The 20,427-nt window shown below is 63.6% G+C and overlaps 1 protein-coding gene across 23 annotated transcripts in view; it reads right to left on the reverse strand.

Moving 5' to 3' along the window:
• The window catches only part of MYO18A (myosin XVIIIA), a 108,678-nt gene that overhangs the window by 41,375 nt on the left and 46,876 nt on the right, over positions 1 to 20,427 (reverse strand). For 13 of the 23 annotated variants that reach the window (XM_034752544.1, XM_034752543.1, XM_034752536.1 and 10 more), the window contains 16 exons: positions 18,464 to 18,526; positions 17,277 to 17,364; positions 16,619 to 16,728; positions 16,286 to 16,462; positions 15,469 to 15,679; positions 14,855 to 14,997; positions 12,874 to 12,974; positions 12,325 to 12,388; positions 11,548 to 11,692; positions 9,005 to 9,016; positions 7,967 to 8,140; positions 6,713 to 6,803; positions 5,958 to 6,150; positions 4,515 to 4,601; positions 1,668 to 1,809; positions 632 to 791 (listed from right to left, as the gene is read on the reverse strand). In XM_034752544.1, coding sequence (XP_034608435.1) covers positions 632 to 791; positions 1,668 to 1,809; positions 4,515 to 4,601; positions 5,958 to 6,150; positions 6,713 to 6,803; positions 7,967 to 8,140; positions 9,005 to 9,016; positions 11,548 to 11,692; positions 12,325 to 12,388; positions 12,874 to 12,974; positions 14,855 to 14,997; positions 15,469 to 15,679; positions 16,286 to 16,462; positions 16,619 to 16,728; positions 17,277 to 17,364; positions 18,464 to 18,526 — 1,961 coding nt within the window. The remainder of the gene's footprint in view (positions 1 to 631; positions 792 to 1,667; positions 1,810 to 4,514; positions 4,602 to 5,957; positions 6,151 to 6,712; positions 6,804 to 7,966; positions 8,141 to 9,004; positions 9,017 to 11,547; positions 11,693 to 12,324; positions 12,389 to 12,873; positions 12,975 to 14,854; positions 14,998 to 15,468; positions 15,680 to 16,285; positions 16,463 to 16,618; positions 16,729 to 17,276; positions 17,365 to 18,463; positions 18,527 to 20,427) is intronic. The other 10 variants (XM_034752550.1, XM_034752542.1, XM_034752538.1 and 7 more) reach the window with 2 other exon arrangements.

Raw genomic sequence — 20,427 nt, forward strand, 5'->3', positions numbered from 1 at the left:
CTCAGGCATGCTAACTCTTCCCCTAGCTGTCCCTGGCATGATCATCTCACTGCTCTCGCTGCTCCACAGACCCCGAGGCAAGCAGCGCGGCACTGGGACATCACAGGCATGGATGCCTGGCGGCGATGGGAACACACGGGTCACCCGCCCTGAGGCAGAGATGTGTAATTCACAGGTTTGCAGCGAAACCAGAGAGCCTCCTGGGGCCCTTTAAACCAGCACTGTAGAGCCCGGAGTGGCTCAGGACCGCAGCCCATGTGTCACACCATGGGCAATCTGTGGCGAGAGGCCATGCCATACCCTGCCCGCAGCCCGCTGCGTGACCCAGCCAGGGGGGCAGAATGGTGGAACGGGGCCTGAGAGGTCACCCAGTCCCTGCAACCACGTTGCTCAAAAGGAAGAGGCTGTTTCTCCCCTGCCCGGCTGCCAGGGCATGGACCAGCGCCCAGCCACCCCTGCTCAGCAGCTGCTCCTGGGGGACTGGAAATTAAGATTTTGCCTTTCAAAGAGTGTGAACCACCCCAGCAGAGCAGCCACGCCAGCCTCCCCCCTCCCTGGGGCCGTGTCCTGTGCCCGCCGACCCCAGACCCTTCCCCCAGCCACAGCCTCTTACTGCACAGCCGCTGCTTACTTCTGAGATTCCTGCAGGACCGCTGCGGCGTTCTGAGACGCTGGGTTCTGCCGGACATAATGCAGCCAGCCGGTGGCGTCGTACTCCACCCAGTTGGTGCCGTAGCTGTGACCCAGGAAGAAGTGGCGGGGCTTGTCGCTTCGGAGTAACGGGCTGTGGCCTGTAGGGACAGAAACCCCATTAGCGAACCGGTCCCCAGCGGGGCCAGAGATCCCCTGACCCAGAAGAAGGCACGAGGGCAGTGCTCCCGCGAATCTGTCCCACCCATGTGCACCAATATGGAGGCCATAGGATCTCTGGGGCAGCAGGATAGGCACCCCTCTCCTGGCCCCAGCAGGTCTGGGCGGGGGGAGAGCTGCTCCGGCCACACCACCCCGGCAGGTCCAGGCCACAGGCTGAGTTGGGGCCCGGGGAGGGGCGCCCCCGGCAGGATGGGGGCTGGGGGAGTGGCCGGTCCCCGGGGGGTTCGCAGCACTCAATAGGCTACTGTGCGGCCGCGCAGCTTACAGGGAACTTCGCACAAGAGCCCTGGCAAAGCTCACACACAAGGAAACAGAGGCTAGAACTCCGTGCCAGCGAGTCTCAGCCCCCAGGTCAACGGCTTCGGGCTCATGCTGCGGGGTGCAGACGTGTCCGCTCGGGCTCGGGACCCCTCCCCGGGTCTCCAGCCCGAGCCCGTACACCCAGTCGGCTATTGCTAGCCCTGCAGCACGAGCCTGGGGTGAGCAGCACCCAACACCCCCCCAAGCCGAGCTGCCAGAGCTGGAGAGCAGCCCTATGCACAGGACGGGAGCCTCCCCTCCCCATCCCCTGCCCAGGTGCCCCACCCTCCCCTGGAGGGGTGCATGGCCCTCCCCCAGAGCCGGCGGGGCCCCTGGGCCATGGCTCCTGGCACACACAGGCCACACGCACTGTATGTTTCCTGTAGAAAGGACACAACTGGACTGAAGGCCTCCCTTCGGCGCGAGCCAGGAGTGGGGAGGGGAAGAGTGCAGAGGGCCTGGCTGGGCCTGCAGAGGGCTGACTCCCCCCTTACCTTTCTTATCTCCCTCCTGGGGCCCGTAGTAGGCGAAGAGCCGTTCCAGCAGCGTGTCCTCGTTTCCCGCAGGCTGCAAAGCCTCCTCCTCCAGCAGCCATAGGAGCCCACGGGCCTCATCCGTGCGGGCCAAGGAGCGCACCTGCAGAGACGGTCCCAACCGCACGCATCACCCGAAGCGTGTCTGCTCCCCACCCGCTGGGCACGCAGGGACTGGCAGCATGCGCCCCGGTATGCCCAGCGCCGAGAGCCCCCGGAGAGGGAGAGATCTGTCCTAGCCCCAGCCCTACGGGAGTCTGGGACACGTCAGAGCGAGTGGCAACGCCTCGCTCTGAGTAACACTTCAGAGATTCTTTGCAGAGAAAGAATCAATACTTAATACTTGAGCCAGTAAAACACGTCAGGCAGGAGCGTTTGCACCCAGCCACCGACGGGCAAATCCACCGCGCAGAGCTCAGCGAGATGCACCCACCACATCTCAGGCCGACGCTCTCCCACCCTGCCGCTGGCTGCTCCCCTGGCTTCTCACTGGGTAGCAGGTCGAGGCACCGAGGCCCTCCCTGCCTCCGTCAATCTCTGCATGCACGGGCCTAGGCACAGGGTGAAGCCACTCGGGTTACTCCAGGAAGGCAATTCCCGCCCTGCAGGCAGGGGGTGCTCGGTTCCCGTGGGCTCAGTGTTACTCGATGGCATGCACCCCTGGGTGCCTCACTGCCCTGGGCCTGCATTCATTTCACTCCTTTACCACTTTATGGTGTTTCCTATCGAGCCTGTGGCAAGATCTCCGTGCAGGGAGAGTCGCTTCCCCGAGTGCCCGCTGGGCCGGCGGGCAGGGCTGCTAACACAGCTGACCACCCTGCCACCTGGCACTCCTGCACCGCAAGCCAGGCTGCACAGTAAGGTCCCCCTGCCACTGCCACCCTGAGGATCAGCCTGGCTGCCCTCTTTCTCCTTGGCAAGCCTGTCGCTCCCATCCTGGCCCCATGGTGCCAGCGCACCCCAGGCAGACTGCGTCTTCCCGCTGATGCCAAGCCCTGGTCCTGCCCATTGAAACCCTGCTGGGCCTTTTCTCAAGGGGAAGCTCTTAGAGCCGGAAGTGCCACTGGGCCTCCCTAAGCTCCCCGACGCTCCAATGGGCCACAGGACCCTTTGCTTTCCAGCCTGTGCTGTTGCACTGCGCTGTTCAAGTACTGCTCAGTCCTGCCCCAGAGACAGCTGCCTTTCAGTGCCGGGGGAAGTGACTCTACGCAGTCAGGAGGGCAGGCCCCCATGTGCCTCCCGCACCCAGCCACCAGCCCCTGGCAACGGCGCCCGTTTCCCAGGGAGCTTCCAGAGCCCCCCCGGCAACAGGTACTCAGACACACTCTCCGGCACTGCCTGGGTGATCAGGGCAGGGCCTCCCCCTGCCGTAGTCACTGCTAGCGGGGAGGAGAAGGGCCCTGGCAGCGTGGGTCTGATTCCGAAAGCTCCATAAACGACAGCAATGGATCGGCGCCGAACGCAGCCCCTCCGTCGCCAGGGGAAGGGGCAGGAGCAGCTCTCAAGCCTGCTGTTCTCCTGCTTCTTCATTGGCCGAGGCGTTAGCGGGAGAGGTAATTACTGGTGACGTGGCCCCACCGCCCAAATCTCCCCCCGCTTGCCTTGAGCCGTCTGCCCGGCATGATCGCCCGCCCCAGCACGCCGAGCAAAGCCGCCCGCGCTGCTGCCCCACGGCAACCCCCAGCTCGGCAGCAAATGTGGTGGGGTGGGTGGCCAGGCTCCAAGGGAAGCGGGGCCATTCCCAGCCTCGGGCACAGAGCACTGGGCGGGATGGGGCTGAGAGAGGTCTGGAGTATGGCATATGGAAGTGCAGCAGAGAGCAAAGCAAGGGGGGCTGGGATCACCTCTCTTCTCCCCCAGACACCCCCAGCAGAGAGCTTCCCTCAGGGTGACCCTCAGCCACCCACCCCACAGAGCCGCCAGCACGATGCAGGGAACCAACAGGGGGAATGGAAACAGTTCTCCCGCCCGAGAGCTGGGCGGTCTGGAGACGAGTGAGGGGACCGCTGGCCCCACGAGCTGACGCAGAGGCCACGGCCCACCCCAGAGAAGATGTCAGACTGGGAAGGGACGGCTGTTCCTCCCAGGTGGCGAAGAGACAGACTGTGCCTCCCCGCTGAGCCCTGCTGCCCCCGCATGGGGAGGGCCACCTCCCCGACAGCTCTGCAGACATCAGGACTAACTGCATCCCCCTGGACTGGCTCGGCCAGCAAGTGGGCAGACCAATGCCACCTGGAGCAGATCAGAGCAAGCCCCCGCTAACAGCGGCCTCCCCACCCAGAGCCAGAAGCCTCTCTCTGTTAGCGCCAGGTAACCAGCTGGATGAGTGCTGCTGCTACGGAGAGCTCCCAGCACGGCTGCAATCGCGTGACACTGGAGTTAACCTGGCATCTCCCCACCAAGGTAACCCCAGAAGTGCATCTGCCAGGGGACTGAGGGGTCTCCTCTGCATGCAGGCAAAGGCAGCAGAACCTCCTGCAGGCTTCTGGGTGCTGGTGACTGGCTGGGATCCTCTGGCTGTAGCTAGGAACAAGGGAACACCCTGCTTTGGAGGGGAGCTTGGAGCCAGGCAGCCTCCCCTCACTCGGTCTGCACACAAGAAACCCCCCAGGTCCCCCTGCCCAGCCCTGTCAAGATCCGGCCCAGAGCAAAGTGCAACTCCCTGCCCACTGCTTAGCCAGGGGCCCTGCAAAGCTGCTGGCTCAGGGAGCAGGAGGTGCTCTGGCCTGGAAAGGAGCTTTCGACACGGCGGGGAGGGGAGGGGAGGGAGGAGAGACATTCTTGCCATGAAAGCCGGCATGTGCTTACCAGTGCTTGGTGTGAGGCTTGGTCTACAGTGGCTACAGAGCCAGAGGTACTGGGCTCTATGTCATCTAATGCAAGCTCTATGCTTTCCTAGAGAGGACGGACAGACGAAGGGTTAGTGCCTGTGTGACTAAAGATCACAGTTACGGGACCCAGAGAGGGTCAGTCAGTACATTAGTCTGAATAGAAACTACAGGCCATTAGACCACAGGGGTTTCCCTGGAGAGCCCCAGCCTCCCTCCCGCCGGTCAGCCCACCGCCCCGGGCTGCTCCCCATGGCGCTCAGCTCAGGAAGGGGAGTCCCTGGGGCAGGGGAGTGGGGTCACGGCCCTGGCCAGCGTGCACTATTCAGGGGTGAGCCGGGGGGACCGGGCTGGGCTGTAATCACACCCGGGGGGGAATCGCCGTGTCCCCCACCAGAGAAGGCAGAGCAATAACCAGGCAGCGTGCTGTGCGAAGGAAGTCGGCCCCCTGGGCCGTGCAGGAGGCAAAGAGCGGGAGCTCCCAAGGCTGGGTCACACTCCTCCAGGGTGAAGGCAGAGCAGCTGCCGCTGGGGTGTTTGGAAGGGGCTGGGAGAGGGCCCATGGTCCCCCGTGAAGTGAGGATGGGGGGCACTGGGCAAAGCGTCCCGGGGGAGCCATCTCAAACAGACGGGGGAACTCGGCCTCCACGGTCTAGCCAATCCTGGAGTCATCACCAAAGGGTGGTTCCTGGGTCACAGACACCAGCACCCCAAGGAGCTGGGCTGAGACCCAGAGCCAGGGCCAGGAGCAACGACCACCCTGGGCTGGCTTCGCACCAGGCTCTCGCTCCCAGAGCCCTCCCTAGCCTGGGGGTTCAGGGTTAGCTGGGCTGTGCACACGGGCAGTGCAGCAGAATGGGCACCCTTCCCACGTGGGCACTGAGAACCCGCCCAGCCGTGAGCAAAGGGGTCTGGGCCCAATTAGCCCCCTGCAGTGGGCCCGACCTGGTTGGTGCCCACAGCTCCCCTCCCACCCTGGGGAGTTTGCCAGGAGCCAGCCCTCCACCGCTGCCAGGGGTGACTGCAATGCACAGGGCTGCTAGCAAAGCCACCAGTGCCCAGGGCAGGGCCAATGGCAAATGGCCTGTTCCCGGGGAAACCCCTGCTGCAAGAAGCACCAGATTCAGAGCTACTGATTAGCTGAGTCCTGTCTAGGCGTGACTGCCCGAGTCACCTACAGGGTTAGAAATCAGCTGGAGTCTAGTAGATGCTAGAGCAGAGAGGAGACGGCAACACAACTAGCTAAGGAAACAGCCTCCGCTGCCCCTTCCTCACACCCTGTACAGCCCAGAGCCACCGTGCCCTGGGCAAGAGCAGCGCCCGTAGCTTCTCCGCAGCAGGGGGGCTTGCCAGACCCTCGCTGGGCTCCTGCCAGGGAGCAGATCTCTGCCACGGGCCGAGACAGGGCTCCCTCAGGCAATACCTCCTTGTATCGCTCCAGCTCCTGAGTGAAGGTGCGCTCGTGGAACAGCGTCTGCAGCCGCTCCTGGGCGTAGTTGTGGCACAGCTCCTCAAAGCTGGCCCCGCGGCTCTGGTTTGCCAGCTCGGGGTTCTGGAAGCCTGGGGTGTCCACAAGCATCATGGAGCACAGGGAATGCTGGCTGGACTTGAGAGCCCTGCGTGGGGGAGAAAGGGGCTAGGGCACACCAGGCTCCACGCAGGGCATGGGATCAAACCAGTGGGCCCCGGCCTGGTCCTGTGCCTTGTCAGGAGCAACGCCTGCAGCTCCAGAGGAAGACAAACGCCCCCGAATGCCCTGGCTACAGGTGTGAGGTGAACCACTTCCCCCAGTGATCACACTGGGCAGGAGGGCCCCTTTCCTGGCACCCGGCTGCCCTAGAGTAGCGGTCTCTGCTGTCCTCAATGCATCAGAGCCCTGCCTGGGCCTTGCTCCCGGCCCCGGAGCACACAGTGGAGCTGCAGGGGCCAGGTGAGGAGAGCATGCCAGACCAGGTCCCTTCCCCGAAGCGGAGCACGGACAGCTCTCCCTGGCTGCCGTCTCCGGCCACCAGCCGGGGCGATGCTGAGCTCCAGCAGCAGGACAGCTTGGTGGTCTGGGCTTGGCCAACGCACACGGGGCCAGGACGGCTCACCCCAGCAGGGGGAGTGAGGCTCCTGCCCTACACCCCTCCCCCCCACTGCACTCTGTGCCAGCTTGGCCTCGGCGCAGGCGCGTACCGGTTCAGCAGCGAGATGAGCAGCGTGAAGAGCTCTGAATACAAGCCCGAGGCCAGGCCTTCCAAGCACTCCAGAGCAGTCAGCCTGGAGCCTGGGGGGAGAAATGATTCCAGAGTCAAGGCGATGGCACTCCCCCCACCCATATGCTGTGCGGCTCAGGGCCCCACTTCCTGTGCCAGGACAGGACCGGCTCGGGGAGCTGATCCAGGGGCTCTGAGGGGGACTGGGAACGGCTGCACGTCAGTGCTACACCAACTCCCTGGCTGACACCCGCTATAGGCCTCTGCCCTTGCCTGTCAAAAGAGGGTGGTGACTCGCGAGGGTCTGGACACCTTGCTGACCTCAGCGGGAGGTGCTGGAAGTGGGTGGCAAGGAGTGGCTGTTCTGAGGAGGAACCTGGGGTAGGACTGGGGCCTGTCAGAAAAGGGGGTGGAATTCGGGGCCCTCAGCTGTTTTCTGGGCTCAGACCGTCCTGTGTTCTTGTCCACAGCTCGGGCGGCTCCGTGCTGGGAGGGGGAGAAGGAGCAACCCAGGTTTCAGCATGTCTAGTGAGCAGACCCAGGCAGCCTGGGCCTCAGCTCCCACATCATCACCCTCTTTGCAACCCAAAAGCAAAATGCTTCCAAAGTGACCCCTGGTAACAGCCGGCACCCCCAGAATGCCAGGGCACGGAGAGGAAGGGCAGCTCGGTGCTTTGGGCGCTAGCCTGGAACTCGGGGGATGGGGCCCGATCCCTGCTCGGCCTTGGGCAGTCACAGCCGCCCTGAGCCTCGGCTTCCCCCGGTACCAGGGGAACAGCCCTGCCCTGCGTCTCCCGGGGCTGGCCCTGAGGGCTGGGACGTGCTCAGACGATGGGGCCCAGCTCAATCCCATTCAGAGACTCATGACGAGGAGATGATGGGGTCTAGGGGAATCCCGCTGTCCTATGTGTTCATAGGGCAGTGCTATTATCCCCCGTGGGAACAGAACCCAGGGAGGCAAAGGGACATGCCCAAGGTCGTGCAGGCAGTCTGTGGTGGAGCAGGGAGTTGAATGAATCCAGGTCTCTCAAACTCCGGGGCAGTGTCCTAACCACTGGCCCATGCTCCTCTCCCATTTGGCTAGTTACAGACCCAGGAGGGCGTCAGCTGCAAAGGAAGGCAGACGGTCGGGGGAGGGAAGCCAGGCTCCGGGCACCTGCAGGAAGTGCCATCACCTTGCTCGATGCTATCAGCTGACACCATCCGCGCCCCAAGTTCGGCAGCAACCCAGTACCTGAGCCGTCTCCCAAGCCGGCTTCCTCGGGCCCCTGGCGGAAGGACGTGGATCGCTGCAGGCTCCCTTTGGGCTGGTGCTTGAAGATAGATGAAGACAGCTCCTCCAGGCTGCAGCCCAGCAGGTAAGCAGCCTTCTGGGCCCACTCGTGCCGAGCAAATTGCTTCCTCCCAGCTAGCGGGGAGGGAGAGAGTCTTAGTGCTGGGAATGCAGCCGGTTCCCCGAGGGGCTGTCTAGTATCGGGGCATCCCAACCCAGGCACGGGGCCGGCGGCAGGTGTCCTCAAAGAACAGCAATGCCGGGGAAAGAGGTTCAGTGCAAGACAAAGCAGCAGCTAGGAGTGGCTGGGGAGCGTGGGAGGGGACGTGGCAGTGTCAGGGCTCGGCGCAGCCAACCCTGCTGTCCAGCCTGGCCACTATTCACTTGCGCAGCTCGAAGAGCTCGGTGCGGAGCGGGGCAGACTGGGCCATAAGGAGCATGGAGTCCGGAGTTTGAGGAGAGGGGACTGGTGCTCAATGCTGAGCCCGACGGCTGAGACATGCCGCCATGCTGGGATAACAGAAAGGCGCTCTCATGTTCCCACCCAGCAGTGCCCCGAAGCCAGGGCTCCAAACAGTGCCTGCCTGGGACGGAGGATCCACCTCAGCGGGGGGTGACGCAGGGCACGTTCCTCCCCAGCGCGCCAGGGAGCTGCCCTGGATCCCGGCTGGGCTGGGTCTTAGGGCGCCTCTTGCAGAAGCAGGAGGAGCCGACCTCCCGGCAAGGCGCCGGGCAGAGCTCTCGCTGCAGCTCTTCCTCCAACCGACGCCCCCAGCCGCCCTGGGGGACTGGAAACATGGGGATGCCTGAACCCGAATGCCCCCAGCTGCCCTGGGGGGAGGGGAAACGTGGGGACGCCCGAACCCGAACGCCCCCGGCCGCGGGGAAACGCGGGGACGCCTGGCACCAGGCAGGGAGCCGGGGACACACAGGGAGTGTGAGTTAATGGGTAACACGTGGAACACAGCAGTGGGGAAGCAGAGAGAAAGGAGGCTTTACCTTCGTCGGTGTCTGCATTGCCAAGGGACGGCATGCACCATGCAAACAAAAACAGGGGGTTAGAATGCGCCGGTGACAGCTGCTGCCAGCGAACACCTGCACTGAGTGGACGGGCCACCCCTGGGGGCAAGCGTGGCAAGCCAACGCACACTGGCACACGCACACACACAGACAGACACGGACACGGACATGCCACCCCCTGCCGGGGCCCCTCCTCGAAGCCAGGCAGTCACAGGAGGCACACACCAGCCCCCAACCCAGGGCCCAGCACCCATCTTTCCACTCACCCTTCTGCCCCCCATGCCAATCCGCTGGCTGCTCTCGCCAGCCCCAACCTGGGGCAGGTTTGGGCCCGCACAGCCCCATGCGAGGTGGCACTGGGGCCCCATACAGACCCATCAGGCCGGAGTCAGTGAAGGCCACCACGCTGGGAGCCTCTCATCAACAGGGCAGCCAGTGGGCCACGCTCGCAGACAGACGTGCCCTGTGGGCCCCACGGCTCAGGAAGCCCTGAGGTTCTCTGGGGCCATCCTGGGACCTTTCCACCGGGCCCCGCTCAACATGGATCAAAGACAGCCCCTCCCTCAAGCAACTGCCCATGGAGCTGCTGGAACATGAAGGGCAGCATATCTAACCCCGGCTCCAGGGCAGCCGCACAGAGCGGGGCAAGGTTGGGCCTGGATTGAGGACTGGCCTGTGTACTGAGGGGCTGTGATCCAACCTCATGGGCTGCCCCGGCTGCCAGCCCAGGGGCCAGCTGGCAGAGGGGCAGGGGCAGTCATGCCACGGGGCCCTTCTCCCCCTCTCCAGCAGGGCCTTGGTCTGCTTTGTGAGACACCGCACGGATAAAAATCCCCTTCACGCCCCGAGCATGGTACCTGGCAGAGCAGGATCTGCAGCACACAGCGACGGAGGCTGCTCCCCCGCAGACCCTGACTCCACTCCAGCCCCCTAGCTACAGAAACCACCTCTTCATTAACACCAATGCCGGGGGGCTGCTCTTGCCCCAGGTCCCCTCCAGCTTGGGGATGTTATGAAATCACCTTCCCCTGCCCCCCGCAAAACAGCCCCTATGGTGCAATGGTGTGAGGGGCCTTTCCCGGCAGCGCTCTCTGGGCTGTAAAATCCAAGCCCGGCTAGTCACAGCAGGAACTCTGGGACCTGTCTCACAAGGGAAATCCCAGGGCGCCAGCGGGGAGCAGACGCCAGCATGACCCACCGCCCTCTGACACTGCTGGGGGGGCGGGGCGAGAGCGCGGGCAGACAGACTTCCCCAGAACGCCGCCTCGGAGAGATGAGCTGCCCCCTCCTGCTATCTGACATGGCCAAAGGCCCGGGGGAACCCCAGCTCAGAGAAAGCGCTGTGAGCTCCCAAATCACGCCAGGGCAAACCCAGCAGCTCTGTGTCTCGTCACACGGCGCGCTCAGGGACCTGCACTTGCCCCAAGTCCACCTGGGGCTCTGCCTTGGCCGTAGCCCCTCTAGGCACTCTTCCAGCTCTAAAACTGGGCCTTCCAGCCAGTGCTGAGACACAGACCTGACCCCGAGAACCTGCCACATGCCCTCCCGGGGCAGACACAATACACCGGGCCTATGACCACACACGCTGCTCCGGCAGCCTGGAGGGGCTCCTCAGAACACAACGCAGTGGGACTGGGATCGGTGTTTCCCCCCAGCTCAGTGTGCAGCCCCTGCCCCCATGCCACCAGCACAGGGCACGGAGCAGACCCCACAGCCCCAGGAGAGACCAGAGGCAATTGCCAACTCCTCCTGCAAAGGGCCCTGCGAGAGGAGGCCAATTATTAGTCCAGGAACGGGAGGACAAGGCAGGCCGTCCTCATGCACACATCAGCCGCCTGCCCAGGGAAGCAGCCAAGACCTTCTCCAGGGAGGGGACGTGGCTTCCATCCCTGCACAGTGTGGCCACTAAGGCTTTCCCCGAGCCAAGGGCTGGAAACCCAAATATCTTCCCAATACTGCTGCCTCAACACAGGACAGGCCTCAGAACCGCTCTGCTTAGCCTCAGCCCCACCCCACGGGTCTCTCCTGCAGCAACCCAGCGCCACCAGCAGCATGCCTATGCTCCCGCCCGTTTTGTGGGGGAGGGAGGAAGCTGGGGAACACTAGGGCTGGAGCCAGGGCCATGCAGCGTCCCCTCCTCCCCCAGTGTGTGGACAGCCTTGCACAAGGCCCTGAGGTCAATGGTGAGCTGGTGATTTCCCTTGTGAAGGACAGTGAATGAAAGCTGGGTGGATCGAGCACTGGGGATGATCCTGGCCCCAAAGCATGCCCCACCGGGTGCAGCCAGGAGTCACCAGGGCGCAGCGCACACAGGGCTGCCGAGGGGGAAAGAAAGAAGTTCTACGCAGGGTTCACTAACCCCCAGGAGTAGTTCGGAGAGAACCTCCCCTGGGCACTGCTGCGCCCTGTGGGGATAGGCCTTTCAGTCACCTCTCGGGAAACAACCGTGCATGGAAAGGCAGTTCAGACTGGCAAACCTCGGCTTATTAAAGTGCCCAGTGAAGTTCTGAACAGTTGGTTACCTTTGGTGGCTCCTGCGGCCCCCAGATGATAAATAGCCCCCAGGACAAGCCAGAACGCCTTCTGCTCATCGCCGGAGATGCCCAGAACTTTCATGGCAGCCTGGAGCTTGCTGAACTGCTGGGCTGCCTTCTGCTTTTCTTCCGGCTGGAGAACAAGGGAACACGGTGCTGCTGCCTCAGTCAAAGGGGTGGCTTTTCTCACCGCTGGCTAACAGCCACCTGCTCTGGGCCAGAGCTCCAGCCCCCGCCCTGCTCCCCTCGCCCCAAGGCCAGGTCTGCATGGATCCCGGGGAGAGTACCTGGGCCAGGGCAAAGCAGGCGTCCTCGCAGAGGTCACGCTGCCCCCGTGAAGGACAGAGCGGGGCGTCCGGCACGTGCAGGGAAGGCTTTAGTTAAGCTTTTAATTAAAAATCTACATCAAAGGCTAATCCTGGGGCTCAGGTGGAGAGCAGAAGAGTAAACAGATGGCGCCCAGGTGACAGAGAGTCCGTTTCTCTGGGAAAGGCGGAGGCTTCGCAATCACTGGGTTGCATCGCTCCCCGGGAGCTGGCAGGCAGCAACAGCCCCCAATGAACCGCCCAGGCCCCCCGGTCTCTGCAGCTGTTCCAGCAGCCCCACGGTGACTGTGTCGGCCTTGGACTTTCATCCAAGGGCCACCCTGCTCAGCCGGGCCCCCAGGGCCCAGCCCATGCTGGGTCAGACCTGGGGAGATGGGCCCTGCCCATGCAGGACCGCGCCCTCATAACACCAGCCCCACCCGGCTCTGCCCTGAGTCACCTTGGACAGTGGCACAATCCCAAACACGTTGGTCTCTGCGAAGTGGCTGAAGTGAAGCTCGGTTCTGCAGGGAGAAAACACAGCGTTACAGGGCCGGCCTGCGCTGACAGGCCCCACGCCAGGGCCAGCTTCCCCCGAGGCCTGATTCAGCTCAACACACCAAGCCCTGTTCTCTGGAATAAGATTCCCTGCCGCAGGGCACGGAGGCAGCTTCCGGGACCCTGCTCTCTCTCAGACCCCTGCAGGCTACACAGACTCATGTTGCCACGTGCCTGATGGGGCAGCCAGCCCACACCATGCCAGCTGCACTGCCGGCCCCTCTCTGTCCCCTGCCATCTCCATGACCTCCCAGAGACGCCCATGGGCTTGCAGCCCCGTACCCAGCGGGCCGAGGCTGGCTCTCAGCAGCGGGCAAAGCGAGTCTTGGCAGGGGAATGGCTGGAGCAGAGCTTAGAGACCCGCCAGCGTTCAGACCGTCACCACAGCAACGGACCCCATTGCCAGGGGAGGGCGAGAGGCAGTGATGGGGGCAGGTGGCGCAGGGCTCACCTGAGGGCATTGTCCGTGCCAGCCAGCAGGTAGTAGAAGACATTGAAGGTGGCCTCGTTGGCCGGCCGCTTGGTGACTCTCAGCTTCTCTAGCAGCATCGTCTGGGGACCAGAATGGAGACATTTGGGGCGGGGCTGTGGCACACTGCCAGCTGCCCACCGGCCAGGCAGCACCAGTGCACAGGCCCGGCTCTGTTCACCGAGGCTGGGCCTGCTGCAACAGCAGCCCAAAGCACCTGGCATAGCTGGCCCCTTCCCTTCCCCCCGACCTCCAGCCCTGCATTTTCTGACTCGTGGGCGGGCAGCACTCTGGGGCAGGGACCATCTCTGGGCTGCCTGTGTCTACCCATGCCTGGTACAACGGGGCCCAAGGCCCTTCAGTGTTAGCCCAACAGACGCAATAAATTACACCCAGCCTGTCTCTAGCAGGCGCCTTCCAGCTGCCTCAGTGGAAGGTCAAATCCCAGTCACATGCCGGGTGCCGAGCTTTCCCTGGGGGCTGAGCTATTCTTGCCTGCCCGCCAGTGTCACGGAGTCCCCGGGTGATGCTCTGGAACTGCTCCCCATAAAGCCAGTCAGGACCTTGGGGAGCCTCCTCTCCCTCGGAGCAGACTGTCTTCAGGGCAAGAAGCTCACACGGCTTCACCTCCTGGGTCTCTCCTGGGAGCATTCAGCATATGCCCCTCCGTGCACTTCCCACAGCGAGTCCGCCCAGGCGGGGTCCTGGGGAAGCCAGAGGGTCCTGCACCCCCCCACTTCACAGTCAGACGTGACTCTCAGCCAGCCAGTAAAACAGAGGTTTATTAGATGACAGGAACATCGTCTAAAACAGAGCTTGTAGGTCCAGAGAACGGGATCCCTCAGATGGGTCCATTCTGGAGTCCCACGAGCCAGACACCCCCGTCTGCACTCACTCCTAGTCCCCAGACAGCTCCAAACTGACTCGCCCTCCAGCCCCTCCTCCTCTGGGCTTTGTCCCTTTCCCGGGCCAGGAGGTCACCTGATCTCTTTGTTCACCTTTAGCTATTCCCTTGCAGAGGGGAAGGGCCTGGCCATTTGTTGCCAGGATACAAAGTGTCGGCCATTTATGCACACTGGAGACTTAAGACATGCATAGGGAAACTGAGGCACCCACACAGTATTCAGAGGAAACATTAAGAACACTCCCACTTCGTCACAGCCAGCAACTGCCTCTGCCCCATGCCCTGGTGACGCTGCCATGCCTCTGCCCCGTCTAACCCCAGGCCAGGGGTCGCTCTCATTGGGTGGCAGCTGATTATGGCAATACAAACACCGGTAAAGCGACAGACTCTGAAGCCTCCTCGCAGCTGATTAGCAGCTCTCGATACAGGGGCGTACAGAGGGACTTGGCTGAACGTTAACGGCTGCGCTCTCCTTACCACGCTGGTGCCAGCTTTTATGAGTGGCGGAAGGGAGAGAGACGCCGTGTTACGGGAGACTAATTCCGCAAGGAAAGGAAATCAAGGCCGTCTGCGACACGTCGCCACCTAGCTGTGCTGTGCTCCAGATGTGAAGGAAGATGAGCACCAGCAAAGGAGGCCAATCATCACGGAGTGGATTTACCAGCAGTGCAGCTGCTGAGCGTGGCTGTGAACACGCAGCTCCGCTTTCAAGGGAGAGCCCAGGCAGGCAGCCTGCCCGCGCCAGTCTAGCCCCACACTGAGACCAGCAGGGGGCAGCTTTAGCGCCGATCTGGAAGGAGGGGAGTTCAATCTCCAGGCCCCAGTGGGTCCCTGGCTTCCTGCTGAGACTGCCAAAGGCAGCTCCCCATTTGGGCCAGCCACAATGGGGCTGGTGGGACAGGCCACAGGTCCTGTTAGGAGTCATGTGCCAGTGACAGCCCCAAGCTCTGAGCTAGGTACCAGGTCCCTGTTCTGTGGTCACTGACCAACGCCATCCAGGCCCCCCCCGCTGTACGCTCAGCACACCCCGTGCGTGTTCTCTCCCCAGCCCCCTCTCACCTGTATGGAGGCTGAGGCCACCTGGCCAGCCTGATCGAAGTCCAGCGAGACGATCTGGGAGAAGCGAGTGGCGTTGCCGTTCATACTGGTGCTGCTGTTGCCAAAAGCCTCCAGGATGGTGTAGAGCGCCTGCCACTTCTCCGCTGTGGGGACACAAGCAAGGGGGCGTGTGCACGGCCGGCCCCGTGGCCCAGAGGGCTGTGTTAGTTACAGAGCAAGCACCTCGGTGTGCCCACGGTGCAGGGCCAGACTGGCAGCAGCAGGGCAACCTCGCCAGCCAGGGAGCCCAGCGCCGCCCTAGAGGGAGCAGGTACCCTTGGTCCGAGCTGTGCTCCCCAGCTCACGCCCGTGGCCAGGGACCCAGAAAGCAACCCCCCAAGCAACGTGGGGCTGGCAGGAGCCAGCAGGGCTGCAAGGGGCCCTCGGCGTCCCCTCTAGCTGCCCCAGGAGCAGTGCTGACGGGTCCCAGAGAGCTGCTAATAACCCGCCCGGGCCAGGTGTTGGCGAGAGCAGTGAAGGGCCCATCCAGGCTGCAGAAGCGTCGAGTGGAGCAGATCTCGGCAGGTCAGCGCTCTCCTATGGCCACGGCCCGGCCAGCACGGCTGGGCACTCACCTGAGAAGATCTTCCCCGTGCTGCCAGCTACGGTGGCCAGGTACTGGATCAGGTGCTGGCAGCAGGTAGTCTTGCCACTGCCGCTGCTCCCCAGCAGGACGATTGACTGATCCTGGCGGCTCATCAGCATGTTGCGGTAGGCGGCCTGGGCCACGGCGTAGATGTGCGGAGACATGTCTTCCCTGCGGCACCCTTTGAACATGTGCATCACCTGGGGAGAGTGCAGGGGGCTGGGTGACCTAGCGTGGCGCTGGCCGGGCCAGGCCACTCCCCCTCCAGCCATCCTGGGTGGGGCCCTCAGCCCCACGCGAATCACTCCTTGCCCCGCTCCAGGGCTCCCATGGGCAGGAGCAGGAGCAGCGGACCTTACCCAACGCGCTGAGAGACGGATGGGACAGCAGGCCCACCTGCTGGCACCATCCAGCAGGACCTCTCCTCAACACGAGCAATGCAGCCAGGAGAGAACACAGCCAATAACTGCACTTGGGGCTGTCCCTGCCCCCCACACCCGCAGGAGAGTCCACCCTCGCCCCCGTACCAGGAGCACAGACCCCCGGTGAGAGCCCAGGGACTGTCCGCCATGCCCGCGAGGCAGAGCAGCACTACTATCGCCGTTATAGACCAGCAAGCGGGGAAGGCTGGCGTTGCCCAACGCACGGTCGCATCGCTGGGAACTCAGCACTTCCTGGCTCCCAGCCCTGGGCTCTGTCCCCCGGGCACTCTTCTAGCCTGCTGCCGGTGGAGTGGGACCCCCGTGGATTGAGTGCAGAAGCTGTGACAAGGGTTAATGCACCCAGGCCCTGAGCTGCAGCGTTACCTTCTCGGAGTACATGGAGGGGGAGCTGAGCGGGTTGACGACCAGCACGGTGGGCCCTGCGTAGGTGTGGATCAGGTTACCCCCGTAGCGCTGGCGCACCGTGTGCAGCACGCTGGATTCATTGAGATAGACGAGGTTGGCCAGGTCCTCCACCCGGTCACAGGACGGCGGGTTCGCCTGGGGACACAGCGGGGACAGGCAGCATCAGGCAGGGAATCCCAGCCCCTACCCCACACAGCCCTGCCACCGCAGGCACAGATCCACTTCTCGCCCACCCCGCGGCCCCTGCTCCTGCCCTGCCCCCCAGCCAGAATCAGGGCCCCGGGCTCCCACCTTCTCCACGTCATCCTCGTCCACTTCCAGCACGGCCCCATCGTGGTCCAGTTTCACCTTCACCTTCCCTTCGGGCAGGAGGCTCGCTTCATCCGCTCGCAGTTGGCTCGCTGCCAAGGGAACACGCCATGGCATGGGCAGGCTCTCCTGGCACCACAGCCCCTCGTGTCCCCCCCTCAGCCCCCCCATCTCTTCCCGTGCCCGGGGACACGCTGACACCTAGTGGTGGAGCTCTGGCACTGAGGCCAGGCTGCTCCTGCACACCAGGCCCCACTTCTTCCAGACAGCAGGACGGGGCACTCCCCTGGCCGCGTCTCCCCGCGCCGGCTGGAACCCGCTGGGCAGCACATGACACACAGGTGGCCAGGGACCTGGCTGGTTACCACTTGCCTCCCTGAGCCCTGGCACAGACGTGGAGGCTCAGGAGAAGGCACCCCGCTCTCACACTGCAAGGGCACACTACTGATACCTTCTGGAGCTCTGCTCTTCTGCCTGTCACCTGGCAGGTCAGAGCCAGGCTAGAGCTCTGCCCCGCGCCGTTAGCTGGAGAGCAGCAAGGGGGACTGTGAGCAGAGCCGTGGTCTAGCCCCACTGCACAGCACTGCCCCAAGGAAGCCAGGGCCAGGGCCCCCCATGGAAGGTGAAGGACAACACTCACCCAAGGAGAAGCCATCCTTGTGGACCAGCCACACCTTGTCCGTCTCATACCAGGCCTCCTCGGCAGCAATCTGCTCCTCCGTCTTCGCCTGCCAGAGCGAGGAGAAAGGGGAAGAGGTCACGGCTCAGGCTGGGGGGACTGGACCGGCCCAGGCCATCAGAGACTCCAGCACCGCCTCTCACCCTGCTGCCCTCCCCTCTCCCCACCCAGGCGCCCCCTGATCACCAGGACAGAACCCAGCCCTGTGCCGGGGCTCCCATCCAGGGAAGAACTCAGACCCAGAGAGCTCGGCAGTGACCCAGGGGTGGGAAAGCTGGTCCCTGCTGTTCCACGTGACAGAGCCTGGCTCTAGCCATCGAAGGGAGCATGGCAGCCCCTGCGCCACTAACAGCCAGCCTGGTCTGCGCAACACAAGCTCTCAGAGCAGCCACCCAGCTCCAGCCAGCCTCACATCGGGTCTTGGACCAACACATCCAAGCTGAGTGTGCGACCCCCTCGCACCCCAGAAAGGAAGAGCAGGGCAGGGCAGCGGGGAACCCAGTGCATCCTGCAGAGCAGAATGAACACGTGCACACAGGGAGAGTGCAGAGAAGGGACAGCCCTAAACTTCCAAGCCAAGTGAACAATGTATGCAGCCCCTGCCCCCCCGCACAGGGCATGGAGAGCACCACGTGGCAACTCTGCAAATGGAGACACCTGGAGTGTCACAAAGCAACACCCCCACAGCCGTGCAAACAGGGCCTCACGTAGACAGCTCTGCAAACCAGGCCCAGCTCTCTGGGGCTCGCGGGACAGGAGAACTGCTGAGGGTGGGCCACAGGGGAGAACCGGGGGTCAGGCTATTTGGCAAAGCTGCCCAACAGCGGGCTCTGCTGGGTGGAGTCGTCATCCCGAGGGCAGGCCCTGAATCTTGGAGTCACTGGACAGGGCCATGTTCCTTCAGGGAGCAACCCCAGGCTGGCCTGTGGAGAGTAGAGTGGACGGGCCCAGGGCGCTTTTCCAGCTCTCCTGGCTAAGACCTTGTCCCACCAATGACCTCATGCAAACGTGCAGGGCAAAGGCCTCATGCAAACAGAAAGAGGGGGAGCAACACACCAGCACACAAACAAGGCAGTCCCCCCCACTGCCCAGCATCAAGCAAATTCACAGACACTCCCAGAAACGTTAGTGTGGTCAAGCAGCCAAACCTGAGGCAGGGATGCAGCAGAGACTGGGCCCAACTTGGCTGCTGGGGCATCGTCCGCCTGTCCCTATTGAGGCCGATGGGGAAGCAAGGTGTAAAGGGTTAATGTCCTCTCCCCCCAGGGGAAGGCGCAGAGAGCAGGGAAGCCACTATGAGAAGCGAATGGAGGTGAATGGGACAAAACCTGCCGACCATGCAACGAGGGGCCAGTGGCACAGCGTCTCTCCCGACCCTTCGGCACACAGTCAGCACTGCCCCGAGCACCCCCTGCCACACTGCAGGAGAGTGTCCGGTGCCCACGCTGCACTCAGGGTGGCAGTGTCTTGCAGACCCCACCCACAGCTCCCCTGCTCCTGGGCTGCTCCAAGGGTCACAATGAACAACAGTGCCCTGCGTTTCCCAGCGCGCCCCCCAAGCGCTTTGCAGAGCTGGGCCTCTAAAGAGAGGCCACTGACCTGCCCACGGTCACCCAAGGAGTAAGTGGCAGACCTGGAGTGCGTCTCCCAGGCTTGGGCCTTGACTTCAATGCTCTGCCCCACCACACGGGAGACCTGGGGGCAAGCCCCCCTCCCTGCCTTGCTGTGCCCCCCAGTTATCCAATCCACAAGCAGCCAGGAAAAGGAGGAGCCAGTGGGAAGGAGGGTCCCGCCTAGGCTAACAGGCAGGCTGCCCGGATGTCAGGGAGGAAGTGCTAAAACGGGCATGTTCTCCAGCACGTGGGGGAACCCTCACCCCCTGCTCAGAAGGGTGAACGGGACCCCCCAGCATTGCAGATTCTTGCTCCCCAAACACAGCTGCGTGCGTGTCAGGGAGCGAATGTCACGGAGAGTCCAGCTTGGCGGCTGAACGGGCAAGAGGACAACGCTCCAAGACACGCACAGCCCAGCGCCCGGAGCGCTGCGGACCCCGCCCTCCCTGGGTGACTGCACAGCCAATAACAGACCAGAGCCCACTGGGGCTGGGCGATCGATCGCACTCGCACGTCCCCCCAGAGCCCAGGAGGGGATGCAGGTTTCACTGCTGACCAGCAGGTGGAGACAGAGACTGCACCTGAGGCAAGAGGCTCTCGATTGCCCATTTACCTGCCGGGCCGGGGAATGGAACCTGCCTCCCTCGCCCGGTCTACTCGCCCGCTGGGCTCATCAGACCAGCCCCGGCTCGGGAACCTCGTCCACACTCAGATGTTTGCAGCCTTGGGGACCCAAGTCCCCGCTGGAGGTCTGGGGGAGTTTACTGCCTATACCACTCTGCTGCTCAGCCAGGCCCTTCACCTTTGGGCGTTTGTCGGTACAAGGAGCAGGCCAAGTGGTGGCACCCGTACAGTCGAGAGGCAGCCTACTCAGTACACAGGGCCTACAGCCGGGAGTCAGGACTCCTGGGTTCTCTTGTCAGCTCTGCCACTGACTCCTGGGGACGGACAGCCGGCAAGGGTGCGGCGTCCTTCGTCCCACTCACTGTGAGCAGGTGAGGACCTGGGAATGCAGTCTTCTGCGGAGACAGTTAACAGTTGCTCCTGCTCCTCTTGCCTGAGACTGTCCAACAGCCTCCCCATGCCCACACTGATCTGCATGTCTGTCCTCTGCTGCCAGCCCAGTGCCAGGACCGTACTCAACAAGCTCACGGGCACCATCCCGGTGCAGAGCTCACACCTCCTGCTTTCCGGGTGGGAATAACTCCCACCCCAAGGCAACTCCTGCACAGAGGTGAACAAGTCAGGCTGCAGCCAGAAAGCCCCAGTGCACGAAGGCAGCCACTGGCCTGAGGGAGACCCACACTAGCTCTAGAAGCTTGGGGAGGCCAACGGTCAGCGGCACTGGCCAATGCAGCCTCCCGCTGCCAGGAGCCGGGCGGCCTGTTCCCCGCCCTGCCGTACGCAGCCTTCCGCTGCCGGGAACCAGGAGGCCTGTTCCCCGCCCCGCCGTACGCGGCCTCCCGCTGCCGGGAGCCGGGCAGCCTGTTCCCGGCCTC

The sequence above is a fragment of the Trachemys scripta genome, chromosome 18 (assembly GCF_013100865.1).
Source record: "Trachemys scripta elegans isolate TJP31775 chromosome 18, CAS_Tse_1.0, whole genome shotgun sequence".
Taxonomy (NCBI): domain Eukaryota; kingdom Metazoa; phylum Chordata; order Testudines; family Emydidae; genus Trachemys; species Trachemys scripta.